Below are 26,686 nucleotides of genomic sequence, written 5' to 3'. Positions count from 1 at the left end.
GTTGTTATGGGTTTAATGGGTTTGTTCCAGATAGTGTAGCGTTCAGTTTGCCCGCTCGTTTTTTTCTTTTCTTTGTTGTTCAATAGTCTGCTTACATGGGGTAGATTGAATGCCTTGATGGTGTCTCTACTTCTCAGCCTCTCTCTCTCTCTCTCTTACGAGTTTCTTTCCTTGAGTCTAATGTTTTCTTTATAAAAAAAGTTATGCATTTGTAGTTCTTAATACCAATGATGTTAGTACTGCATATCAAAATCCCATACTACACCTCTGTGACACTGTCTATGAACATTCTCCGCTAGTAAAAAGGGACAAGTAAATAATTGGCTGCATTTGCCTCTATCTCTCGTAACAAGAATAGTTATTAAGATGTTGACCTCGCAACCGTCTACTGAGCTTAGCGCTCTGTCTAAGTAAAAGGTGCTTATATCAGTCCATCTCAGAAAGCAACTATATTAAATCCATCATAAGACATGAAGCATCATTCATAAAACACCAATCCATCTTGACTCGTTAAGCGTTCGTCAACCTCATTTCTATGTTCATAATTCAACACCCCTTCCTTGATCCGTCAACATAGCTCATCTCAAGTCTCAAAGACCTCAGTCAGTTCCCCCCACTCGCCCCGTTCCCTGCACTCCCAGTACCCATCCTTGCCACCCTTGAGCCTCCAAACCTCTTCGTCACCCAATGCCGCCGCTTCAGCAGCTCCGACCTTGCTGAACCAGCGCGGCTTCCACTCTTGACCATGTTCTTCTAGAACCTTTCTTCTAGCTCTCTGGCGCTCTTCAAGACGAGCTTTCAGCGCTTCAGCTTTGTCTACATCACCATCTTCAAGGGCGCGTTGATCGGGTCGGAGTCGTGAGTCAGTGGGTGGAATGTGGCCTTCCTCAATAGCTGTGACCTGATTGAGGGCGGCGGCAAAGGTGGTGAGGCCGTAGTGTTTCTCAGCTTTATCAACCAAGCTACCTACTTTCCAGATAGTCTTGCCGATCGGCTGTCCGTTGGATGTGAGCTGAAGGTCGGCTGTCCATTTGCCTGTTGCACCACTGGGGAGAATGGAACCAGTGTTATCGAATGCTTGAACCAAGACTTCTTCTGAGCGGCCGGCAAACATGCCGCCAGCCTTGAATGTGCAAACAGCTTTTGCGCCCGTAGTTTCCGAGACGATGGTCATTGTGCCAGAGGGTTCAAGATACTTCTCACCTGCAATGACGTTACGCAGATAGGATGTTGCCAAAGTCCACGAGTAGTGCTCACCGGAAGCATGTAAGAAGATGCGAACACGACCATCGGTGTTGATTTCAGCGCTTTTACCCCAGAACTTCTGCATTGGGGTTGGGGATTGGATAAACGTCCATTCTTGCGCTTCAGCTTGGCAGGCCATGCGTACGGGACGGTGAACGACTTTTTCTGCAAAGAAACGGAAGCCCTTGTCTTCGCGAACGAGTTCATACGTTTCACCAAGCATAGGGTTGAATGGTTTGCGGATTGCGCGATCCTTGACACGGGCGTTGCTAAAGGCCGAGATTGCAAAAGCGGCGATGTAGACGAGACGCTCGCCCGTTTCTGAGGGAGCTGCTACAGCGGCATCTAGTAGCTCACTGTATTCGAGTTGTTCGGCTAGTCGTTGCAATGCCGATGTAGGCTCATTAGCAGACACCGGCATGGCAATGGTTGACAAATCTTTGCCAACATTCTTCCTGAAGAATGCAATCAGACTTGGAGGTTGGACTTTAGGCGCAGGAACAGTGGCTCGACGGTCAACTGGGTCGAGAGGTAGAGGCTTCAGGGACTCGGGCTTTGTGGGGAAAAGTGCTGGTGTCATTTCAAGCGACATTCGTGGGCGATCTCTTGTTTCCTCACTTCCGTTTTCAGACGACGACTCTGATTCTCCGTCCGAGTCCTCGTTTGGAGCTTGTCCACGCTCGTGCTCATTGTCGCCGCTATCACGCCGAATAGTAAGCAGCTGCGACTTGCTGCCATCGCCATCGGTTGCATCGAAGAACTCGTCAACAGATTCTACAGTTGATTCGAAGCTGTTGCGTGATGGTACAGCAGAGAGTGGTGGCGGTTGTGCTAACGCTCGACGTTGTTTGCTTTCGCTGATGAGATTGGCAAAGTCTGCGACAACAGAATCCAAGTCTTTCAGCAGAGCCATGCAGTTGCCATGCACAAGTTCTTCCATTGGGGAACTTGTACCATGACCATTCTGGGATGGCACTGCAAGCGTGCCATTTGCTGAGATGTTTGCGGGCAGGGGAGGCAGGGGAGGGACTGCTCCGGACGAGCCACTTTTGTTGGACAGCCCTGAAGGGCTCTGGGCAGCTGAACTACTTGACTTGCGCTTCCAAAAGGAAGTCTTTTGGGGCGCCTTTTGTTCCGGGAAGTAGTCGCTGGGTTCTGTTTCGGACGGTGCAGGTGATGCAGTTTCGTTTGTCTTTGTAACAGCCAACATAGTGCTTGTAGCGGACTTGGGTTCGGTTTGCTGGACCAATCTTCGCACCGCGTCTCTTGTACCAGAAACTCGCCCCATCAGTGCCTCAACCCTAGCCCATTCGTTCTCTTCGATCGCACTTGAGGCTTGTGGAAAGCTCTGAAATGTTCCCTCTTGTATTTGTAGGGTAGGCGAAGCCACAGCTCCCCTGTCCGCTGCTGTTCTTGATGCACGGTCGAGCGCATTTTTCCACATTTGGAAATCTTTGTCATTGAGGGCGCGTAGCTGCCAGATCTCCGCTCCTGAATCTACAGAAATTTCCCTTGTTTCCTCGTTTGCACCGATGGCGGCTAGCGACAGCGGGATGGCGCCACGTAGAGCGGAGGAATGGTCATTGCGGTAATACGACAGTGTTGACGAGGTGAGATCCAAAGAAAAGAAGCGTCTCGCATAGCCCTGGTTCCTCTTTCTTCGCTTCTTCTGCAGTACACCGGTGAGAAAAGACGAGCCAGATAGACTGCCTTGTTTTTGGCCGTATTGCGACTTTGGTCGGTCTCCAGATGTTTGGGCCAAGGACTCAGATGATTCGGCGGGGTTAATAGACGGTGATGACTTGGCGAGACTAGTTGTGCTTGCTCCAGCCATTGCCTGGGCATAGTGCATGTGGTGACCCGATTTTGGGGCGGCATTGGTTGGATATGTCATGAGAACAAATGTGGCCGTCTTAGACACTGTCTTGGAGAAGGTATTGTCAAAGACAAGACCATACATGCCGCCCTCGCCGGGGGGTATGTCATAAGTGCCCATGGAGACGGTGTCGGCCTCACATTTGCCATGCCAGTGTACCTGTTTCAGACCGATTGCTGACAGCTTTTCCAGGACGACGGTTCGGTCGTTTCTCGACGTCGAGGCTCCGCGCCCGCGTGTTACGGGTGGCTCGAGGGAGGGGGTGCCTGGGCCGGCCTCTAAGGTGGCCGTGGAAGGCAAGTGGGGAGCTGAGCCCGTCGCGTTTCCGGGGTGCTTGAAGATACCGAAATTGAGAGACTTTTTGTGTGGTTGGACACTCCATGATATGGTGTGGCCTGAGGAAACATTGACCCATCTTACAAGGTAAGACTGGCAGTAATCAGCACGGGCAGCAGGGATGGGAGACGGGAGGTGGGAGGACGTACCTTGCTATGGACCTCGATGTTCTCCATTCCGGCCATGGTGGGCGGATGCTACTCTAGTACTCTGGTAGCCGGTGTATTAGGGTTGTGTTGTCCCAGGGTTTGCAAAAGCAAGCTGTACGCGGGGGGCTGGCGTCAGATATACGTTTGCTGTCAATGCTCGGCGGTCAAGCGAACGCAGGATCAGAATGGGCTGGAGATGAGGCGTCTCAGTGGGCGGGCATTTCGGACGACAGAACGAACAGGCAGGGTCGGGGGTGTTGTCGGACCTAGAGGATGGGCGACAAGAGGCAGAGTGGTGAAGGTTGAGTCGGAATGCGGGACTGCAGCAAGGCCGAGTCTGGTGTGGATGCAGCGGCTTTGTGGCTGCTTGTGCGCGTCTCGTCGCGATGCTGAGGTACAGATTTCTACACCGACCAGGTATACCTAGTAGACCAGGTGTATAGCAGCAATTGTTTAGTGCGTGACAGGCGGCAATGTTCCCAAACTACGCGGATAGTAGACATACTTGACATACTTTACATGTGCCTGGTAGTAGTATGCGGCGGCTGGGAGCACGGCCAGTGAACCGGGGTCTGCATTGGTCCAGCCGCCGCATCAGCCTTATTGCGCCACTGTTCAGCCACCACAATTATTCCATGCTTTCGCCTTCGCATGACGCGCTGCCAGCTCGGCCGGCCCAAGCAATCCGCTGTCCACCTCCCGATGCATCCGGCTCGTCTGTCCTCGTGGCTTGATAAGCTGACGAACAAACTCTGTCTTTGTACGCTGGTCCCCCCTTCTCGACGCCTCTTTCATTGTCATCTCAAACATGTCTCACCCCGACTCTGCCCCAGCGCCAGGTCACGTGATATCTGACTTCCGTCTTTCTCCGACTTCGGGAACTTCATTTATGTCGTACGCCAAACTTGCAGACTACACGTCCTCTCGAATCACTATAAAAACTGTCGCGTCGTCGCGTTTCACACGCTATTCCCTTTTCGACGCGGACCATTTGGATTCTTCCAACTCCGGTCTAGCATGGCCTTCCACGCCCTCGCCCGGAGCCTCTTATTAGTGCACCGCGTACCCTTGCTCCCATAATTCTTCCGTAACTATGTCAAAGTAGTGCTACCATGCACTTTATACTTCAAATGTGGGGTAATGCCATATATCTTTCAATTTCCATTCAATCTACCTCGTTAGTGCTAGTCAAGATCATCATCCCGTTCCGTCTCCCCGAATAACTGTCCCCATCGCATTTATTAACATGCCGTCCGCTGCTAATTCCAGGATGTAACCAGTTCTCTCATCTTGCCATATTGCTTACGACTGTTTGCCAACATGGTTAAATCAATCGCTCTTGTCTTGTCTCTGGCAACCACTGGTCTCGCTGCATCCGAAGCACAAGCGTCCTCCTGGTCCGGATGGAAGAACGTCAAACACCTTTTCGTCTTTGGGGATTCTTACACCCAGACTGGCTTCAATGTAAACGGCACGCAACCAAGCCCATCTAACCCTCTCGGCAACCCGCCATATCCCGGCTGGACATCTTCAAACGGCCCCAACTGGGTCGGATTTCTTACCACCACGTACAATACGAGCACTCTCCTGACGTACAACATGGCTTACGGTGGTGCCACCGTTGACTCGGCCCTCGTCGCCCCGTATACACCGACAGTAGTCAGCATGAAGGAGCAGGTCCAGTCCCAATTCCTGCCGACTTATGGCTCCCATCCCAACTTTGCTCCCTGGACATCCGCCTCATCACTTTTTGCCTTCTTCATCGGCATCAACGACGTAGGAACCAGCTGGTGGCGGGACAATTCTACTGCTCTCTGGGACACTATCTTCTCGGTGTATGAGAAGCAACTAACCGACATCTACGCCACCGGAGGCCGCAATTTCCTCTTCCTCAACGTCCCACCTGTCAATCTCGCGCCCTTGACCACGCAGCAAAATGATGGCGGATATGCAGTAGAGCACGAAGGCAAGGCGATTGAGGATTGGAATAAGAGAATTACCAACATGGTATCTGGGTTCAAGGCAAAGAATAAAGGCACCACTACGTTTGTATACGATACGTGGTCGCTATACAACAGCGTCATCAAGAACCCTGCGAGCTACAAGCAGACTGCAGACTTGAAAAATGTTACAGGCTACTGCGATGCGTACAAAAAGTAAGTCTTTTAAACCACAGCCTATATGCTGCGGGCCGTGTTAGCTAACGAGTACATAGTGGTACACCGACCTGGTATACCAAGGATCCTAGCTGCCAGTACCCTGTCAACGAGTACCTATGGCTCAATGAGCTGCATCCTACCTTTTCAATCAACAATGCTACAGCAGCTTCCATTGTTAAGTTGCTTTCCAAGTAAGCATTGTCTGGAATGAGGTGCAGTATTCTGGTGTTCCAGATCGTAGTAATTCTGGTCTACAATCGCTGTACATACTTGATTCCAAAAGAAAAAAATAGAACCCATTGCGAAGTGAACCTGTGCAATGAGCTATGTTCCAGAGTATGATAAGTGGGGTGATACAAGTGTGTAATATACAATCACGAAACAGAGAAACCTAGTCCAAATCCCGCGCCGTCATCTTTTCATGTCTACAAGGGTCGTATTACACTCGCTCACTCACCCAGATGGCGCCTCTACACCCACCCCTTATAACCTCGGTCAGAAGTTCGTATGGCTTTGCGTTCTTGGCATCGTTTTCCACGGCGTGATCCAAATGCTCCAGTTCCTCATCTCTTATCCGTCTCAACTCAACTACCAACTTATCCAACTCAGGACCTAAGCTCTCTCCCCTCTCCTCGCACTTCTTAGCCCAGTCCAGTAGCACCCGCACCTGCTCATTATAGTGCGTCCCGATCTCCGTCTCGACAGCCTCTGTGCACGCCATGGCTGCCTCACGCCCCATGACAGCCGTCGACCAGCCTAGAATACTCGCTGCCGCCGTCCAGATGGGAGTCATGGCCGTCGGGCGTATGCGATGCTTGGAGATGATGTCGTTGAAGTATTTGTAGTGGCCTGCTTCCTGGTTGTACATGTGCTTCATGAGCGGGCGCAAGTGGGGATGTGACCGTGTGATGACGGGTGACTGGGCAGCATAGATGAGGATGGCGGCGAGCTCACCCGTCTGGTTCACTCGCAATGCCGAAGAGAGAAATTCCCGCTGCTCGGGTGTAAGCGGCCGTATTGGCTTGCCATCTTTTGTTGTTTGTGGCGACGGTGACGTGGATGCTGTGCTGGAGAATCGCAGTGTCTGGCGTGGTGCGCAAGTGGCTGTACTGGGGGCAAGAAAATCGAGGACTGGGTATTGCAGGCTGCGGCAGATGCTGCGCGATATTGTTCGCGATGAGTGAATTGCAGAACACATGACGTATATCCTAGGCTATTGTACAATAATAGGAATGAAAAGAAATACGCAATTGTCCTTGAAAAGGTGAATGCAGTGAACAGAAGAATAGGAAGATGGCCTATGATGCGCTCACTGCACGCAACCAATGATCCACTCGGCGGACGCGGCATGGTCCGAGCGCCGAGAGCGTTTCCCCAACCTTTGGACTTCCCACGTTCCTCTTTCCTCCTCTTTTCCCCCTTAAGCGCGCCCGAATCTCCTCCTGACATCCTCAGCGACCACCCGTTGTCACCGCTACTGTCGCTGCAACAGGCCAAAATCTACCGCAAAACTTTTTCCCATTCACCTCCACAATGTCGGCCGATGATATCGACGATGAGCTCTTCGCCCTCGCGGGTGGTGACGAAGACGCAGACGTAGAAGAAGGCGAGGCGTGAGTACTCCTCTCACCCATCACCACACATCCATCTCTCGCCACTCCTTCCCATCGCTTCCTCCTCCCATACTCCTCCGTTCAACCCTCCACCGACCGTCTCAACCCCTTACCGCACCATGGCGCTGACTCGACCCAGTTCGTCGCCTGCAGCCTCATCGCCAAACTCGCTGGGATCAGATGCCATGGACGAATCCGACTCGGATCGCGATGATGACGAGCCCGCGCACGCGGCCGACGTGCCTTACCCCCTCGAGGGTAAATACATCGACGAGGCAGACAAGCGGCAGATCATGGGCATGTCGCAGTTGGAGCGAGAGGAGATTCTGGGTCAACGCGCTGAGGAGATGAGCAATGCCAATTTCAAGGCAGAGCTCGCAAGGCGTGCCGCCAACGTTCAAAACGACCGAAAGCGCAAGGCCGACTCAGAAGACCCTGACGATGCCATGCGCAAAAGCAGTCGCCCTAAAGTGCAACCCCGTAAGAACGAGAAACTCGAGGCATACAAACGCGAACGAGAGCAGCGAGGCCAGCAAAGACAGCGACACGATGACCGACGTGGTGACCGTAGGCGATCTAGCTCTGGCGATCGGGACGGTGGCTCAGATCTTGACGCCGACGGTGAGAGTGACGTTGAGTGGGACGACAGAGTACCAGACAAGGTTCGCGAGGATGTGCCTGCAACCCTACGTGACTTTGAATCGGTGCGCGTCGGTAGAGGCTTCTTCTCAGAGGTTTGCTTCCACCCAGGTTTCGAAGAGGCTCTGACAGGCGCTTTTGGGCGTGTGGGTGTTGGTCAGGATGCCCAACGTCGCACTCTCTACAAGATGGCGCAAATCAAGGGTAGGCATATCGACAACTGCATCATGAACACAACTAACTCATTTCTTAGGCTTCTCTGTGGGCAAGCCCTACGTTTTCGAAGGCAAGGATGGCAAATGCATCGCAACAGATCAATACGTCATTGCGCAACACGGGTCAGTGAAGAAGGACTACCAGTTCCAATTCATGTCGAACCAGCGCTTTACCGAGAGTGATCTTGACATCTACCGCCAATCCCTTGCCGAGACAAACTCCAAGGTGCCATCTCAGTCTTTCCTTAAGCGGAAGTACGACGACCTCAAGGCGCTTCAGAACCACTACTGGACCGACGCCGATATCAGCGCCCGTATTGCAAAGTCCAAGAAATACGCCCATCTTCTCCAACGCTCATCCTCTGAGGCGCAGCCCAAGATTGCTACGCAGTCCGAGGCAGCCGCTGCGCGTGTTGCTGAACTCAACCGCAAAAACCGCATACTAGAAGCTGAGCGCGTACGAAAGGCCCAGCTCGAGCAACAGCGACAGAAGAAGATCGACCAGAAGAAGGAGGCTGCCCGCCGGAAAGCAGAAGAAGAGGCGAGAAAGGCACAAGAAGAGGAAGCGCAAAAGAAGAAGGCGCTAGACGTCGACGCCCTCTTCGACGGCGAGGGCAGTTCCAGGGCAAGCACGCCCAACCCTCAACAATCCAAGAAGAAGACTGAGCGGAAAGGCCTGCCGACATTCAGGAAGCCCAAGATGGATGATGACATTATTGCGAGCATGGACATTGGCGTTGACATCGAGATTTGAGCCGTTTTCTATTTTTTCCAGCTAAGTTACAACCAGAGTAAGTTCTGGATTGATATTTGTCCTTTTGCCTATCGTGTCTGGCTAATCGGGTCTGTTCTGCGACTGCGCACCCCCTTTTGATTTTTAGTTCTTTTATTTTCGCCCGGCTCCAGTTTCCTGTGCACCAATTTTAATTAGGTGTAAAAGTCGATTAGTTACTCTGGCATGGAGGGAGGGAGCATAGCGATGGTGTTTATACTATATAGCAAGGAGTGCAAGAAGTGACATATTATCCTTGCTACAGTTTTCTTTTCTTTTTATACCCAGGGATGTCGTCATGGGAGGGGGGCGGGGTAGTGTGAAGAGATTGTTATATCCATGTACGATAGTTTGCATATGCTCAGAGCAAATGAAGAACGTTTGCTATGAACATCCAAGAAAGGAACATATTTGCACATCTTCTACTCAATCCATGTCAGCGATGAGAGATTTCAAAGAAGAGGGATATTGTTCGGTTAGTCTTAGTCAAGCAACAAAGCCCACTGAAGACGTAGGGCATGACCGCAATCCACCGGCTCTAAGTCCACGCTACATGGGAATCATGCAATCATCCGAGGGACAGGAAGGAAAAACGAAAATGAAAAATTAAATGAAATATGATTAATGGAAATATCTAATCTTAATCCGTCATCCAGCCAACTGGCAAGCCTTGCACAGCACTCTAATCTGCACAAGCAACTCACTCATCCCTTGTAGAAAAAAATTCCAAGTACCTACCTTCCGCATACCCACCAACCCCTTACATATCACCCCAGAAAACAAACAAAGAAAACCCATTTCCATTCACACATCTCACCGCCCCCGCCATCTCAATCCCGCGCCCCCAAGCCTTGGAACCCCGATTTTGTCCCATCCCAAGACCACAATAAGTCATATTGTCTCTAAATCACATACGTAAATCAACGCGGATCAGAAAGAGAACGTGCAAGGACAACTTCTCTCATGACCATAAAAAGGCATTGTTTACGATGCTACAGCTAACTACCCCATTCACAGCGCCGGTTTTCCCCCTTTCCCGCGGAGAAAGAGGGAGGAAGGAAGAGCAGACAAAGGACCATCCCCTGGCTCATCCCTCACACATCCCCCTCGCCAAGCGACTCTCCACCGCCCACTGGCGTCGAATCCCGGTTCGCCACCACCGTTTGCAGTCCGCTACCGTTGCATGGGATAGCATTCTGCGCCGCATACTTACGCAAGGGGTGCGGCGCTGGTTTCTTTTCCAGGGAGCGGCGCGTATCTGAGCTGGGGCGTGGACTCGCTTCGGGGATGGATTCGAGGAGTGGGATGTGGCGGTGGAGCGGGTTGAGGAGGAGGGAATTGGCGTCTTGGTGGAGGATGTGGGTGGAGGTTATGGGGCCCATTTCCATGGCACTGGGGGAATGGGGGGTGCTGGTGGAGTTGGTGGGGAGGCGTAGGCAGCATAGGGTGGTGAGAATGCCGCTATGGTAGGATTTTTAGTGATCAGGGGCTTTAGTTTGGGGGAGTTTTGAGATCGCTGGTGGGTTGTTGTTTGTGAAAGTGGTTTCGGTATAGGAGAGGATGTTTTGGGTATGTATGAAGCTTTAATCTATGTAGTGTTTGGGAGGGTGTTGGTGCAATAGCACTCACAACAGAAACGCAACCGCCGCAGAAACTCCCCCAATGATGACCATCTTTGTATTTCTCTTGCCCCTTTCCCCTTGTTCTGGAGGTGCGTCGCGACGGAAGAGGCGGAGTAGGAAACTTTGTTGTAGTGACGAACTTCCCGACGTTTTCTCAAATGCTTCAATGCTTTCTGAAGGCATCCATATGCCATTCTTGACTGTACCCTTGCCCTGGCGAATAGCAGCCCATTCTTCTTCTTTACAAGTAGAAACGGCGTCTCTGATCCAGCAGGCTGAGTCTGGCTGAGGCGGCACCACATTCTTATGATCAGAAGTGTTGGGTCCTTCGGTTGCAAACGTTGACAAGTCAGCCTCGCGACCCGTGCTGATGTCACGACCTTGAATGGTCCGACTGAAGACAGCAAATGCGGTTTCTGGTTGGTAATAGGGTACCTGGTGACCAGCATCGTAGATTCGAGAGAATGAAAGGTTGCCATATTGACGCACGGCTCCGCCAACGTAAGATGGATTGACAACGATATCGGCATAGCCAGCAGCTGGGAATGCGGTATCGTACCCTGGAACAAGACTAGATAGCTCGAGGGATCCATTCTGGCCTCCATACCAGTTGCCTAGGACATCTGCGTCACCGTATATTAAGGCCACCTTGATGCCACGAGCGAGCAAGCGCGCCAGAAAGGTCAGCTGCGTCCCACGAGCAGCATCTCCGTCTAGAGCAAGAATCAGCAAAGCTCTCTTTCTAGAGAAGCTTGTCAAATGAATGTGACTTACTGAAATTGAAAGAATTCTCAACAGTAATGCTATGTGAGGTGAAGTTGACTGAAGCGCCGATGGACTGTAGAACCCTGGCATCATTCAGATATTCTACATAGGAGGCAGCCGGCCCAACCTGAGGCTCCACTCGCACGTCATAAACGCTTCTGCCGATAGCCATGACAGGCAAAACAGCCAATTGGCAGGTTAGTAGAGCACCTGCGCAAAGCTTGTTAGTGTCCTCATCGGTACCGAGATTATCGGGATCGTTCTTTGCTGCGAGCACACGACATTGCGTTATCAGATCCCTGCAGCCCATCTCTCCGTTGACTGCCGCTATTGCATTCTCGTAGGTTGTAATGTTGATGCCTTCGATACCATATGTGTTGTTGTATGCAAATTCCAGGCCTGATGTTGTGGTTGTTATAACATCCAAGACACCATCAACGATGCCTACTGAACCCACACGGATCTCCAATGCATCGCTTGGTACCTTTCCATCTTTTCTTCCCTCATTTTGAGCTTCGAAGAAATCTGCAAAGATGGGGCCATAAATGCCCCCGTAGCTCTCGGCAAACAGATTGATAGCAGCAGACTCGACAACATCACTATCAGGATGCACCCCTGGATTGTACTGAGGGAAAGCGGAGAGAAAACCTTGCAGGAAGTGCCAGGTCGATCTGGCGGCAATGGCAGTCAAGTCTTCAGTGTTTGTAGTAAGACCAGAAGCGAACGTCCCGTTTTTGAAGCGCCAGACAGGTACATCAGTCGGAAGGGGTGATGACTGCTTACGGGCATCCAATCCGGTTGGATCATCGTTGCTGAAATCTATAGACGCATTCACCCGCTCATCATAGGAGAAGCCGGTCTGAGTGGGCTGATCGATGAAGAGTATGTTGGAACTGCGATCCCAGCCCCAGGGCCTGGGCTGTGTAGTGTAGCTGTCATTAGAGCCTTGCACAACCCTGCATGGTCCTACTTCGGTAAAGAGACCAACCATGCTAGACTGTCCAGGTCCACCGTTCAGCCATATTGTTAATGGTGCAGTCTCTGGGTTGTCTCGAGCCTCAAAGAACCAGAAAAAGGTGTTGATTGAATAGTTTTGCTGAAAGGGCGCAAGCGTAAACGGAGGAAGATTGACATAGCCCGAGTACTGCTTCTGCGTTTCAGCGGTTGTAGAGCATATGTCGGATTCAGGCTGCTTGAAGGAGATGGTGATGCTAGGGTCCACGGGTGATTTGAGAGTGGTGTCATAGGTAACAGGAAGCGGATACTGCTGGGCAAGTGAGAACCCAAAGCCAACAGCAACAAGTGCTAGGATGATGTGCGATAGTTGGCGCTAGTGATATTCAGTCTACGCACGCACTTGCTCGTGCTATGTGAATACATAAGTGGGCTTACCATATTGTCGGGTGCCAGTTCATTAGCCGACGTCTATCGCATGGGAATAATAAGAGGCCTGAAATACTGCACAAAGCAGGTGACAGGTGAATCGTACAAGCAAGCAATGCGCACCGCCGTGTAACGGAGAACAAACAAAGTCGTGGTCGGCCGCCCCTACTTGTACTTTCATTGCGACTCCCTTTACAACTGTTAAGCGACAGGCTACCATGTCGGAATAGGAATCTCCTAGTTCAATACAAAGCAGCTGCGCGGCAAGGTGAACGTGCAGAAGTGAGCCCCATAACTTTGCGGCACGGTCGCGCAGCGGCCGATGACGAATAGTTTGGCACTCCATCCATCGTGGGTATGCCCGGCGCAGTATTCCCACATACCTCCCAAACTAACCATCTCAAGTTCACAATACAAAATACTGCACAATCAATAGTGCAGTGCCACCTTTCTGAGACATGTGTCTTCCGTGTGCCACGATTCGAATCCATAGTCTCACTATGCCATGCAGCACAGCGCACAAAATACTTCAGCCGCCTTGCAAAGACAGCGCCACTACGCACCTTGGCAACCTATATAGATGAATGCAAAGGTGCCAACTCTTGCGCCATGCAGCCGACCGCTGCACAGTACTCAATCCTGAGTTCGTGCATCCGTCATCCATGGCGCGTGGACGGGTTGCGTAGTGAAGCGATGTAGTCAACTGTGAAGAGCGGCGTCTGCTAGTTGCATCCTTCGCCCATAGCCACCATATATCCATCCGACTGCATCTGACATGTCGTTGTGGTATGGCGTCCATCCTTGAAAGAAGTTAGTCAAGACTGAGTGTACTCGTGGGGACTGGAAACCTGCTCACCTTCGGGGGCAAAGCCACCAACAGCTGTCCCCTTGATTTCTTTCCAAGTTCTTTTTTCGCTGAGACCCAACTGTACTACTCTTGCCCGTTTACCTCGCTTCGCCAGGATCCTGACCTCGCCCTTCATATCTTGCTCTGGTCCTGCGATCCGCCAGTCCTCGTTGACTTTATCTCCTGGTTTTGCTGCCCAGGGCTGCATGGCTCGTCCATCCTCGGTTTTTTCACAGCCAGTAGCTGCTTGTTGGTCGTACGGAACAATGTACATCTTGACCTCGGCGCCGTACTCGACTCCATCACGTTCCTTGATAAGCGCATCCCAGTTTTCGGGCTGGGCTGACCGTTTGTGCCGGTGATCGTAGCCCGAGGCGATGAAGTCGGTACAAGGTGTTATGTAGATAAGTTGTTTCCAAGCATCGCTATTGAGGAGGCTTTCGATATCGAAGTAAGTTGTAACGTCTCGCCAGCCATCGCACATGCCAAAGCCATGCCAGCAGTCTTCCACGACTAGTGTGTCGAGACACAGACCAGGCAGCAGATTAAGCGCATTTGCTGCATAGTAGGTAGGATAGTAATGCGTAGTCTCTCCAGTGTACAAGGGGAATGGATACGCGCGAACCCGAATGTGGCGCAAGCGGGTCAGTACACTCTGATCGATCGAGAGGAGTGTTTCGAGCAAGTTCTCAGTACCGCGGAAGTGGAGGGTGCAGTTGAGCGGAAGATGGCGGCTGGCCTCGGTGTAGATCTGGCGACAAGTGAGAAGTAGTGATGTGCGATTAGAGGCGTCCGTTTTGCTGCTGGGAAGGCCTGGGTGTTTGAAGCCGTGTCGAATGGTGTAGCTACCAAAGAGAAACTCGTAAATGAGCTCTCGTAGTTCGATGGGTATCGTGAGAATGGTTGGTGCGCTCATGATGCTGTAGTCGATGGCGTGCGATTAGACGGAACGGCGAGCGACGGAAGCAAGATGGTTGCTGATAAGAAGTAACGTAAGTAGCAAGTATATAGCACACAGACACCGAGTCCAGCAAACAGATACAGAACAGCGTCACTTGGACTGGTAAGCACTACAACGTTAACATGAGCTGGACGTGACGACAACTAGGCGCTCACTACAAGCCCTGGCGTGCGCACAATATAAGGCATTGCTCAGCTTGCACACTGATAGCTTCCTCCTCGGCTGTCATGGGCGGCAGTAGGGTAGGATGACGTTTGGCTTCCTTGCGCTATGACTGGCTAGCGCGCCTAGGACAAGTCCAAAGGTCGTATGCTAGGTCACCGACCATGAAAGACTGGTATGCCATACATTAGCAGCTGAAAGCTGTGTACATACACGTGCCAGGCCTGCCGCCGAAACTAGGAGTACTATATAGCTCCCGCCGACGCCTTCGAGGGCCCCAGTCCGGCGAGATCGACCGGTAGTCTAAGCGATGGCTTTTTGTAGTGTGCATTAGGGGATGGATGGAATACTTGATTCTGGGTATCTTTGATGCGCGCTCAAGTCTAGATCTGCCACCTTTCACCACGACCTCCAATCAACCGTTGCTCCGGTGTATGTATTACTCCGACTTTGACCGCCCACGAATACGCTGCTGCTCCTCTTGCAGCTTCTTCTGCTGCCACTGCCACTCCACTAGTACGGGCAGGAATTGCCAAAGATCAAACTCGGGCCATAAACACTTGAGAAATACAATGGACGTATTCTCGTGAGCCTGCCACAGCATGAAGTCGCTCAGTCGCTGCACACCAGAAGTGCGGATAAGCAAATCAAGCGGTGGAGCGTCGGCTGTCATCATGTTGTCGTTCAGTGTCTGGGCACTAATCGACTCAGGATCCAGGAATGTAGGTTCCGTCTGCGACTCATCCTTGTCTGGTGGATTAATGACTGTTGCCGTCGACGAAGACCGCCCGTCTTCCGCTGAGGCAGCTTCTTTCGAAGGCGACGCTGGACGTGACTCCGATTGTTCCAATACGCTTTCTGCGTCCTCCTCCAACATTTGCTTCCTAATATGTTGCGTAATATGCGATTCAGAAAAGGCGCGTTTCGGCGAAGTAGACAGGTTATGCATAGGGGTGCTATACGTCTCGACAGTCTTCATGACAGCGGTCGTGATTTCATGGCGCGACGTGTAAGGGAAGCAGACATTCAGGACAGCTCTATCCAATGGGTCAGCAGTCGCCTTCGCACTGGGTATTGTTGTGTACTTCTTATTGTGAGCGGTCATGGCCACGGCCTTGTCCACAGCCATGAGCACATCTGGGTTAACAAGCTCGCGTTCGCCCAGGACTCGAATGGATGCACCGTAGCGGTCTAGTAAAGCACCATGCTCGGCTAGCTGTTGTAGCTTCACCTTGGCCATGGACATGAGCGCATCCACCTCATGCTTCGAACGCTTGAAGTTCTCAATACTGAACGCGTAGATTGTCACCACTTTCACACCAGTCTTGTAGCACACTTCGAGGATCTGGTCAGTTGTCAGTATCGTACCCAACAAGGGAAATGCCCCTTTTCCATGGTTCCTCATACCCGAGCCAGTGATTCAAACCCCAGATTATGCCCTTCTACAGTCTCAATGTGGTGATTGCGTGCAAACCGCCTGTTCCCGTCCATGACAAACGCCACATGTTGTGGGATTGGACCCTGCTTAAGAGACCCAATGAGAATCTCCCGTAGTTGTCTGATTGTCCACGCGACCGGAGGCGAGGTTGCGAACCACTTGTGTATGCGGGAATCGTGGATCGACCCCATTGTGAATATTGTCGAGGTGCTTAGCGTCTGCTCTTTAGGGGTTTTTGGAATTGCAGTGCCGAATCAGGGCGACGAGGATGCTAACAGATGTTCTCAGATGCTTCGCTAAACAATGGCGTTTCTTGTGCTATTAGGGTATCATGGCGTATAAAAGTTGCAGTTCAAGAAGAGATGCTACGTAACAGGTCCAAGGCGCAGTGCGCTCTGACGCGCCTCCCAACGCATCTGACCATGGGCTTCTCCGCGAGGTGAGTGGCTGGTAGCGATGACTAAGCGTGGCGCGGCCTGCGCCGCTGCTTCCGACCCTGCAATCCTTGCCGAGCTTCCGTCCTTCTCACTTTTCCTGGCCGCGAGCCTCGTTGCCGCGTCATCAAAGCCGGGCTCTCTTGCTGTCTCTATACGCACCACCTTCGCACATTTCGCCCTTTTGCCAACGGCATTATGGCTGACGAGGCTCAGCTCAACGTCACAGTGCTTGCCGAGCAGCTGGTTGAAGGCTTTGCGGCTCTGAGTGGAGAATACCAAGCTCTTTTTGATCAGCAAAAACAGGTGGAAAGCAAGCTCTCGTGGGCCAAGCAACAGGTATGTGACGACTGCTAGCAGCCCTCCCCCCTCCTTTCATGATGATACACTTTAGCTCTAGACCTGCAGCTGCTCTCGCGGCTTTGACAGAAAACAACCACAGCATGACCTGATTTCGGATTCCCTCATATCACGTTCAAACAAACTATTCTGCAAGATCCTGTCTGACATTCTACAGTATCTTGACCTACTCAAGCGGTTCGCGCCGGACACGCTGTCGCAAGATCATCTTACTTTTTTGCAAGAGCTCGAGCGAGTTGGGGACGAACAACCACATATGCACGTGAATTTGGTGGAGCAATTAGCAAATAGCGACGATGTAGAGCGCAAGAGCCGGGCACTGGTCATCCAGAAGGCTGAGGAGGCTGCTGTTCAACTGCGTGCCCCTGAAAATACAACAAGTGTAAAGATATGGAGCGGTCCATCAGCTGATGTACCGACCCCGCAACTTGAGACACAGAGTAATAGAGCCACTTCCCCTCTTGAAAAAGATTTCACAGTTGCCGGAACGCCCAGTAAGCTGGCTTGCCCTTTCGCATCTGGAAGTGGTAGAGGCAGTCCTCTTGCTACGCCGCGAAGCTCGACCTCACGTCTTAGCCTGCGCGGTCGTAGGTCCAAACGACCCTCGTTCGCCGATCCTATCCGCGCCGAAATATGTAGCAATAAACCTGCCTCACTGACTGCCTCGGTAGCTGCATCTGGGTCTGCTGCCGTCTGTCCCATCCGCTTCCTTGACCAGCATAACCCAGAAGAGGTTGCAGAATACTTTGAAAAACACAAGCACGAGCTACCTAGGAGCCACGAAGTTTGCATCACACGTTTCCAGCGTAACCAGGAGAGCATTGACCAGCTGGATCGCAAGTATGGCAACTTGGTCAATATGATCCAGGGTCTGGGTCAAAAGCATCAGGCATGGCTGCCTGAGGATCCTGATGATGCTATAGACGAAGAGCCGGAAACCGAACCTAACCACATTGCCGACGCCAGAGCAGACACCAAAGTTCACAACTGGGCCACAGCTGTCTCAGCAAGTCTTCATGATGGCACTCCGACTCCTGAGGAACTGCCAGAAGATCATGCCATGGACGAGACTAGAACAGCACACTTTGACCGTCCGCTAAAGGAAGTCCGAGTAGGCGAGTCTCCAAGTCGACCTTGGGGCATATCGATTCCAGCGAAATACACCAATGCCGAGAGCTCATCGTCAGTTGGCTCCGTCCCAACCGCATCACCACAGTTTCCGCTAGACACTGGCCGGCCAGTGGAAGACACCCCGCAAAGCACAGGAAAGTGTCCGTTCGATCACCGAGCGATGATGAATCAAAATCAAGCACATGAACAGCATCAAGCAACACAAGCTGCCCCGCCGCCGTCATCGCCGCCGCCCGGAGTCACGAATACCCAGGCGCCACCCGCAGAGCCCCTGCCACAAAGACAGCCCCCGGAGCAGAACGGGGAGACTGGAGGCCCACGGTTGATACCCCAAATGATATTCAATGGGCCAGTGTTCCTAGGGTATCCGCCAGATCAGCTGGCTGTGTTGTTACAAAACAGTAACCTTGGTGCAACGATGCGGTAAGATTGAAGCAACGAAAGCAAAATTTGAATTCACTGGCTGGTTGATTTGAGGTATTGTATTATAATCAGAAGGTAGGCTTCCATGACTGCTTGCCTCGCAATTGTGTATCACTATCAGCCTTCCGAAGTCATGCTTTTTCGTCTCTGCGCTTTCATTGGTCATTGCCACTATGCTATGCAGTCTTGCACTGGTCTGACCAAGCTTGATTCTAAATGGACCTCGGTTGCCCTGCTGACTAGTCCCTGGTGGTCCTGCTCATTTCTTCTTCAGATCTGTCATCCAGGTGCGCACGCCTTTTGCGCTGTCGTGCGCCGCACGGAACACTTTGTCGGCATCAGCTGTAGGATTCCGAAGTTGATTGGTGGATACTCACGCTGCCGTTCATTCTCATCTAGGCCCCGCATAAAGTCGGCGCCTTCACCTAATGCACCCCGTGGGTTATGGGCTTGATCAGCTATCAAAGCAGCCCTGGCCTTGAAGGTCTGTGGAGGTTAACTCTAACTAGATGCCGGAAGGCTTGGCGCAATACTCACATCGCTCAGTACCTCGATCATTTCTTCTTCCTCGAATAGCTCGAGGATGCGTGCTCCGAGATTATAAAAGTGCGGAGCTAAGGCACGCAGATCGACGGTACGCGGGTCAGCTTTGAGTGCGTTCAAGACGCGTGGAGAGAGGGCCGAGGGAGGATCGATAGTGACAAGAGAGGAAGTGTTTAGACTCTGGCTATAGATAGTGTAAATACATGGCTGTTAGAAAGACACAAAGATCAGTTTACCTCAATGCAAGCATCTCGCCGAGCCACAAGGGGAGTTCGACTTTTGAGCCTTGCTTCATGTCGCCGCTCATGTTGCCCTCAAGATAGCCGAGACCAGGAACGGTAAGCTCAAAGGTACAGGGCACCTTTTGGGCATCTGTAAGGATGGCGTCGACGTCGTAGTACGAACTCATGTTTTCTGAGACAAGTCAACTAACCAGTCTACTTGGTAGAAGGACCATGGAAGGCCAAGACTCGTTGACGATCAACATGCTGCTGGTCCAAGCCAAGACAAGGCCGGAAGAGAAGGCTTGTCGAGAACAGAAGACAGACGTGTCGCGTGTCGTGCCACAGCCATGTTTGTGCATGCGGACGAAAACGCAATGAAACGGGAACATGGATGAGATACAGGACAGACATGGCCCTGGCCCTGGCGACCAGAACAGCCACGGGCCAAGTGCTAGGAAAGACTGGAAATGGGATGGGGGGTAAGTTGCTTACTATGTGGCAACCTCAGCGTTGCGCGTCTCGTGAATGCCTGGCGGAGTTCCGACGATATATACCTTTGTATAGCGCGGTCGGCCCGTATGCAATCAACTATTACTACTACTACCTCTCACCAGCTGTGCCCAGGAAGCAGTGCAGCCCGTCTTGTCTTTGTGGTGTGCACTCAAAGCCCCATTCGTCTAGGCCTGGCCTGGCTGGCTGGCTTGCTGCTACATCGCCTGGCCAAAGCTTCCAGCACCTTAGCATTAGTACATGTCATAGGGACGAGGCGCCGGCTACCCACATGAACCACCTCACTCTGTCAATCATTGCACCCCGGCTGAGCTCATCTTCACCAGCATATCCCCGCAACATCGGAACCTGGATCCCATTCCACGCAATCGTTCTGTAAGTCGCGTGCATCTCTCAATTCGACCCTCAGCCCCGCCGCCGCCTTGGTGATGCGCTTGGTGGTGCTCACTCTACTATACATATACACTCCACTGCCCCAGCCTATCACCACTTGCCCTTCACTTGCTCAATCATTTGCTTACTTTTTCCATTCAAAGCGAGCAAACAAGCCTTGGCTCTTGTTGATTGCGCATTGCTAGCTCGACATTAATGATCCTACATCTCAACACCTTCCCCACCGCGCCCTAGCCATACCCTGGCCACACATAGACACATTCACGCCCCTTGCTACCAACCGGCACCATGGCCGTAAGCGAACGCATATCACAGCTCATGAGCGCCCTCGATACCGGATCTGGTCCTGATACATCTCGTGCCACTTCTCCCGGTGGCGATTGGCGACAGGCCAACGGCACCGTCAACGGGGCTGACGACAGGCGCCGCCCACGGACATTTCCATACTTTGAATACCTTCCATACCAGACAGAAGATCAGAGCGATCGTGAGGAGAGTCTGAACACATGCTTGAAGCATCTCTATATTGCCGTTTCAGCGGGCGACTTTGCGCCGGGCGCAGTACACTGGACACGCGAGATTCGGGGCTGGCTATCACTCAAGTTCGATCTTCCCCGCAGCACGCGGGTGAAGCTGGTGAACCTTTACTATGAGCTGGCGTTGGCCCCCGGCCTAGACTATTTAGTGGCCGAACGCTTTGCGAGCATGTTCATGGTCTTGACTAAGTAGGTGATGCTAAAGTTGAAGTTTGGATGACGAGTCGATACTGACAACTTGACAGGCGTAAGCACTACCTCCGACCTGGCATCGACCTGATACTCGATTGGCGGCCGTTGTATAGAGAGTTGAAGATGTTCGTGCTGCCCTCAGAGTCGGGAGGCTCGCACCCGCCCAACGTGAAGCGGAACATCCGCACCCTGACCAAGATGTGCACTTTTGCGCAGTCATACTTCGACCCCAAGGATATACCAGCCATGCTAGAAGAGCTTCTGCCCTTTTTCAGCACATCTTTTAGTGAGAATGCATTCGTCGTTGTGGGGTTGCTCAATCTGCTACTCCCAACTCATCCAGCGCCAGAGGACATGAAGCACCTGCTACCGCAAGAGTATCTTCCCACATTTTTCCACTTGTGGTCACTAGTAAACCGATCGCGACTCTTTGATGCACACTATATCGACACCCTGTCGAGGTTGGCGCGGGACAACCTGACAGCACCGCATGTCCCCTTTTCGCAGTACGGCATATTTACAGGAGAGCAATCGTCCCAGATATTTACAGCGATTCTGCGGTTACTTGAGATCCCAGTTGGTCAAGCAACATCCCCGTACAGCAGTTCTGTCGATCTTGGGGCGGGGTTAGCTGTGATGCTAGACCGCGACCCGCGCAAGCATCCATCTACACACCACATTGCTCGCATCATCGCCATGTCGTTGTCGCCTGCATCCGCTGAACATCCAGACTCCACACTTACCAAGCTAGAGGGTCTAGTCCAAGCGGTAGAAACCTTTTTCCACCCTTCCAACTCTGGGAGCTGGACCAGGCCGCTAGCACAGTTTGTGTATTACCTGGCAGATATCTTTGTACTGCGTTGGAACCGAGAGCATAGCGGTGAGATGGATGTACCAGAAGAACGACGACTCAACGATGCAGTCAAGCGACGCTTTGTGCTCTGTCTGCGCGAGGTCACGTTCATGGGCATCTTCTCTAAAAGCGACAAGGCTGTGCAGTACGCCTTGTCCACTTTACAGAGTCTGGCGTATCTCGAGCCAAACCTGATTCTTCCAGGTGCATTACAGCGGATTTACCCCGCGATGCAGGGGCTCGTCGAGGTACATCGTACAATCTCGTCTATTCGTGCGTTGCACATGCTTTCAAAGGTCATGGCCAAGACAAAAGGCTTCCGGTGCCACGTTACGTCGGTGCTTGGGCTTGCGTTACCCGGTATTGACGCCAACGATCTGGAAAAGACGCTGCATACCTTGCAATATATTCAGGGCGTGTGCTACCTTATTCCATTCCAGGATCTCACAAAGGCAAAGAAGGCGTCAAACGAGGAAACATCTAGAGATGGAGCAACTACGCCTTCAGATGACGCTGGTGGTGACACCGGTCTGGCTGTAGAATGGATCACAGCGCAGGTTGATCGACTGGAGAATGCCAATGGTAATATTGAGATTAATTACGATGAAGAGCTCAGTGATCAAGACGAGGCTATGATTCTACGATCATCCACGACCGGACTTAATGAGTTCCTCATTACATTCCTTGGTCGTGTCTTCACGCTATTGGAGAATCTGCCAGATGCATCTAGGGTTCGCAGTGGTTCTCCCGAGGAATATGTGGTCAACCAACTTCCAGCGGCTTTCACGCCACTTCTTGCTGCGCTCTCTCCCGAGTTGTACGATATCGCACTTGATAAGATTGCCAACTTCATCACGAACCACGTGGTCCATCAAGCAAAAGACGCCATTGCTTTCATCTGCAACAGTCTTGTTAAGATCAACCCTGAGAAAGCCCTCAAACGCCTTTTGCCGCATCTCCTTGCAGGTATCCGCACTGAGATTGATGAAATCGGCGCTGGCTCGACGCGAACTACAGGCGCAGAAGTGCTTCCACGTGATCGTGCACTTGTCTGGAATCTCTGCATTCTAAGCATGTGTGTTGTCCATGTTGGCGACGCAGTTCTTGAATGGAAGGATGAGCTGTTTGAAATTGCAGAATACATGCAGCAGAAGTGTAGGGGCACACCTACCGTACATGTTTCCAACTTCATCCACCACTTGCTGCTCAATCTTACTTGCACCTACACGATCGACTACTCCATTTATGAGCAAGATGAGCTTGAACAAGGCTTGTCAACAGAGTCGTGGGGTAGACAGGTTGATGTCAAGAAGCTGGACATCAAGTGGCACACCCCTAGCTCAGAAGAGATCGACTTTGCTATCAAGCTTTTCGAAACTCATGCTAACAACGCAATGAAGGCACTTCATGCCCTCACACAGCCGGACTCTCCAATCAAACGTGAAGGCACTGGAAAGGATTGGTCTGATGAAGTATCTCGCAATCTTGTTCTGTTGCGACTGATCATTTCTGGTATCTCAGTCTTGTTCGATGTTCGGCACGACCAGGTCACAGATGGCAACAACGCATCAGACGACGGATCGGATCTAGACGCAATGGACACAGAAGGCATCGACGACGATGCTGGTCTTGGCGAAGCTGAAGATGAAGAGGTCAAGCCTACTTTCCAGTACGAAGCTGGCTATCCACTCCGTCGTGGTGACAAAAACTACACGCTTGTCCACGACTTACGTAGGCAGGTTGGTGAGATGCTTCACAGCGTACACCAGTTCTTGATTGAGAAGCAACCTGATGATGTGCCTTGCTTCAACTCGTTGTACAATGCCTACCGCTCATGGTTCATCGACGTTGGCATTGAGCGATCTGCTCACGTACTTGATCGGATTTCAAGGCTTTTGGAAAACGACGAGCGACCTTTCAGGTTCAGTGGACTGCGCAAGCAGTATCCTAGACCTCTGCTAGTCCGGCGGGCAAACGTCTACCACCTGCAGCGGTTGAGACACAACGCCAACCCCCGACCAAAGACAGACCTTGACATGACTCTGTTGCTAGATCTTGCCGAATCTAGCATCTCCCTCTACACTGAGATTCGACGTACTGCGCAGACCGCTAATGAATCAGCCGTTAAGTGCGTGCTGGGCGCTAGGCCACTTGTCATTCCATCATTACTGGACGCTTTTGTCAAGGCTGTCGCTGAGAGTGATTACCCTCGCATCAAGGGTGCCATGTTCGCTCTTCTTTTTGGTAGTTTGGCAAAGACAATCAGTCGAGACTGGCGGTTTACCCCCAAACTGATCAAGGCCTTCATCGAAGTTACCGGTGCTGACAAACCTTCTGTGCAAAAACTTGCCACCAACGCTACTTTCCAAATCATGGACATGGGTAAAGCAATGGAACGCATGGTTATTCTTCCCAAAGAGGTGGTGGAGTCTATTGCGTATGCCATTGACTCTAGTGAGGGTGACAGTGTACATATTAAAGTCACCAAGCGACGAGATTATATCAAGAAGAAGAGAGCTCGTATCGAAGACAAGAAATCTGAGTTATCCAAGGAGCTAGTGGAGATCGCCAACACTGAACATTGGAAGAAGGTCAGCAGGACCGCGGCCATTATCGTCAATCTAGGCATGCGTTACGACACTATTGCATCCGACGAGATGATCGACCTTGTCACCAAGGGATCGATTGACCAGCATCCTAGTCTCCGGGGTTTGTATGCTGGTGCCCTCATTGGCCTCTACTCAGTCATTCAGACACGCGCTATCACAGGTCACGACTATGAGAGATATCTGTTGAACGAAGAAGATCTGCCAGACAAGATTTCGGTGGAGACAAAACCAGAAGATCCTAACTGGACGGCAGAGTACTTGGCGGCATTTGCTCAGCCAGAAGCCAAGTATTACATCGACTTCGATTACCCTGGATGGTTGGTGTGGACCAAGAGTATGACTGCGTTCAAGCCAAATGCTCCGCAGCTGTCGTATGATGAGGTTGAAAATGGGGTTCGCCAGAAGATCGCGAAGCATCTTACGCGATCTTGGTTCTCCAACTATTTCGCTTTCATGAAGCAGGAGCCACGCGATAACAGCGCTGATCGTTTCCGCATGTCAAGTGCAATGGTGTTGACCCATTCATTCGATCTTGTGTTCAGTGGCCTGACAGAAGCTACATTTGAAGACATCAAGGATCTGACCCAGTCGGTATATGCCGATGGCAGTGATAAGCATCAACACCGCGCGACTGCTGAGATCATGGCTGCATTGCTTTCATGTGCACCAGATCTTAAAGCCGGCCAACGGGAAGCGGTGTGGGAATATGTCTTTCCTATCGTCCGTGGCATCTTTCAGGACGGTCTGACGCCAGAAAATTCCGGCTACTGGACCACCTTCCTGCATGTCGTGTTGCAATCCAAAGATCCTCGACGTGGGTGGCCGCTTGTCGACTGGTTGGCCAGTTTCCGTCTCGATATGGATTCCAATGCCGCTTTCAAAGAGAGTTCAAAGATCCATCTACTTACTCAGTGCATCTGTGATGCTGGTTGGCATTTCCGGTTGGAGAAACCAATTTTGGAAGACTTCATGAAGCATCTCGACCATCCCTACAAGGGCGTGCGTGAGGCTATGGGCCAGACTATTGCGAGCATCTTCAGGACGCGTTACCACGAATCATATAAAGATGTCGGTACGCTTATGAAAGCACAGAAAGAGGCTTCATCAATCGGAGTCCGACCTTACCAACCTACGGAGGAGTTCAAAAAGACCATTATCGATGTCTTCGACCGGCTTGAAGTATGGCGCCAGGAGCGTCCTGCAGGGCAGCAAACGCCTTCTTCCTACACGTCTGGTGGCAAGACAGTCTTGCTCTGGCTCGACACCACTCTCTCTTCGTATGAATGTACATCACTCATTAGCTTCTTCCCGGATGTCTTCATGGAGCAACTACTCCACATGATGGACATTAAAGAGGATCCTGAACTGCAATCGCTCGCCTACCACGTTTTCCGGCATCTGCCAAACATCCCGCATCGCGAGGGCGAGGATTCTGAATTCATTGTTGCGCTGATTCGGATTGGACGCAATGCAACCAGCTGGCATCAGCGTCTCAGGATCTTGATCAATATCCAGGTTATCTACTTCCGTCGACTGTTCTTGATGAGCGAAGAGCAGCAGCAGAGCATGTTCGATTGCGTTTCTGCTATGTTGTCAGACTCTCAGCTAGAGGTGCGTATGGGCGCAGCTACTACCTTGTCTGGTATGATCCGTTGCTCGCCGATTGCATTCCGCGATCGCCAAGTCTCAACGCTTAAGGAGCGGTTCACTAAGCAGCTTGCCAAGAATCCGCTGCCAAAGAAGCGCATTCCAGGCACGCCAACGACTGAGCAAGGAAAGCTTGTACTCACTCGCCATGCTGCTGTGTTGGGCCTAGGTGCGCTTATTCAAGCATTCCCTTACCAGAGCCCTCCGCCAACCTGGTTACCGGAGGTGCTGGCTACGCTTGCAAGAAAGGCAGCAGCTGATCCTGGTATGGTGGGCAAGAGTGTCAAGACTGTTCTTGCAGATTTCAAAAAGACCAGGCAAGATACCTGGCATGTGGACGTTAAGGTATGTATCTCCATCCCCAGAAGATCCACGGGTGTATCTCGATGCGAAGCAAATGCTAACAATAAAAATAGGCGTTTGAACAAGAGCAATTGGAGGATCTGGAGGGTGTACTGTGGAAGAGTTATTTTGCTTAGATCCAAACCAGGCGTTCGAGGACCAGGACTGGCGGCATTCACGAGAATTTGGGGAGAGGGAGAGTCATGTACTATAGCCAATAACAGAGAGGACCATAGCTATGAATGATATGATAGGGTCCTGGGTGCATAGCGCTATGTGGAGAATATGCTATTCTCCATAGTTCCGT

At 51.7% G+C, this 26,686-nt stretch overlaps 9 protein-coding genes across 9 annotated transcripts; 4 read left to right on the top strand and 5 right to left on the bottom strand.

Moving 5' to 3' along the window:
- Positions 1-583: 583 nt before the first annotated feature.
- On the bottom strand, positions 584-3,642 carry COCCADRAFT_1589 (uncharacterized protein; the record flags this gene model as incomplete). The annotated part of the gene is made up of 2 exons (XM_007709944.1): positions 584-3,550; positions 3,607-3,642. 2 exons carry the CDS (start codon positions 3,640-3,642, stop codon positions 584-586), a joined length of 3,003 nt encoding a protein of 1,000 aa, XP_007708134.1.
- A 1,284-nt stretch (positions 3,643-4,926) lies between these two features.
- On the top strand, positions 4,927-5,960 carry COCCADRAFT_33259 (carbohydrate esterase family 16 protein; the record flags this gene model as incomplete). Its single annotated transcript, XM_007709977.1, has 2 exons — positions 4,927-5,762; positions 5,822-5,960. The coding sequence occupies 2 exons, from the start codon at positions 4,927-4,929 to the stop codon at positions 5,958-5,960; spliced, it is 975 nt and encodes a 324-aa protein (XP_007708167.1).
- A 244-nt stretch (positions 5,961-6,204) lies between these two features.
- COCCADRAFT_33258 (uncharacterized protein) lies at positions 6,205-6,963 on the bottom strand (the record flags this gene model as incomplete). Its single annotated transcript, XM_007709976.1, has 1 exon — positions 6,205-6,963. The coding sequence occupies one exon, from the start codon at positions 6,961-6,963 to the stop codon at positions 6,205-6,207; it is 759 nt and encodes a 252-aa protein (XP_007708166.1).
- A 335-nt stretch (positions 6,964-7,298) lies between these two features.
- COCCADRAFT_1586 (uncharacterized protein) lies at positions 7,299-8,986 on the top strand (the record flags this gene model as incomplete). The annotated part of the gene is made up of 3 exons (XM_007709943.1): positions 7,299-7,378; positions 7,518-8,221; positions 8,271-8,986. 3 exons carry the CDS (start codon positions 7,299-7,301, stop codon positions 8,984-8,986), a joined length of 1,500 nt encoding a protein of 499 aa, XP_007708133.1.
- A 1,643-nt stretch (positions 8,987-10,629) lies between these two features.
- On the bottom strand, positions 10,630-14,537 carry COCCADRAFT_33255 (uncharacterized protein; the record flags this gene model as incomplete). Its single annotated transcript, XM_007709975.1, has 3 exons — positions 10,630-11,339; positions 11,401-12,696; positions 13,631-14,537. The coding sequence occupies 3 exons, from the start codon at positions 14,535-14,537 to the stop codon at positions 10,630-10,632; spliced, it is 2,913 nt and encodes a 970-aa protein (XP_007708165.1).
- A 646-nt stretch (positions 14,538-15,183) lies between these two features.
- COCCADRAFT_85363 (uncharacterized protein) lies at positions 15,184-16,373 on the bottom strand (the record flags this gene model as incomplete). Its single annotated transcript, XM_007710006.1, has 3 exons — positions 15,184-15,781; positions 15,830-16,089; positions 16,152-16,373. 3 exons carry the CDS (start codon positions 16,371-16,373, stop codon positions 15,184-15,186), a joined length of 1,080 nt encoding a protein of 359 aa, XP_007708196.1.
- Positions 16,374-16,814: 441 nt separating this feature from the next.
- Positions 16,815-18,534, top strand: COCCADRAFT_1583 (uncharacterized protein; the record flags this gene model as incomplete). The annotated part of the gene is made up of 2 exons (XM_007709942.1): positions 16,815-16,955; positions 17,134-18,534. The coding sequence occupies 2 exons, from the start codon at positions 16,815-16,817 to the stop codon at positions 18,532-18,534; spliced, it is 1,542 nt and encodes a 513-aa protein (XP_007708132.1).
- A 255-nt stretch (positions 18,535-18,789) lies between these two features.
- COCCADRAFT_85289 (uncharacterized protein) lies at positions 18,790-19,482 on the bottom strand (the record flags this gene model as incomplete). Its single annotated transcript, XM_007710005.1, has 4 exons — positions 18,790-18,857; positions 18,908-19,016; positions 19,068-19,257; positions 19,310-19,482. 4 exons carry the CDS (start codon positions 19,480-19,482, stop codon positions 18,790-18,792), a joined length of 540 nt encoding a protein of 179 aa, XP_007708195.1.
- Positions 19,483-20,488: 1,006 nt separating this feature from the next.
- On the top strand, positions 20,489-26,516 carry COCCADRAFT_1581 (uncharacterized protein; the record flags this gene model as incomplete). Its single annotated transcript, XM_007709941.1, has 3 exons — positions 20,489-20,925; positions 20,982-26,382; positions 26,454-26,516. 3 exons carry the CDS (start codon positions 20,489-20,491, stop codon positions 26,514-26,516), a joined length of 5,901 nt encoding a protein of 1,966 aa, XP_007708131.1.
- Between the last annotated feature and the right edge of the window lie 170 nt (positions 26,517-26,686).

Source organism: Bipolaris zeicola, assembly GCF_000523435.1.
Source record: "Bipolaris zeicola 26-R-13 unplaced genomic scaffold scaffold_13, whole genome shotgun sequence".
NCBI lineage: Eukaryota > Fungi > Ascomycota > Dothideomycetes > Pleosporales > Pleosporaceae > Bipolaris > Bipolaris zeicola.
Note: the sequence above shows the minus strand (reverse complement) of the source record. Positions and strands in the feature narration are given on the sequence as shown.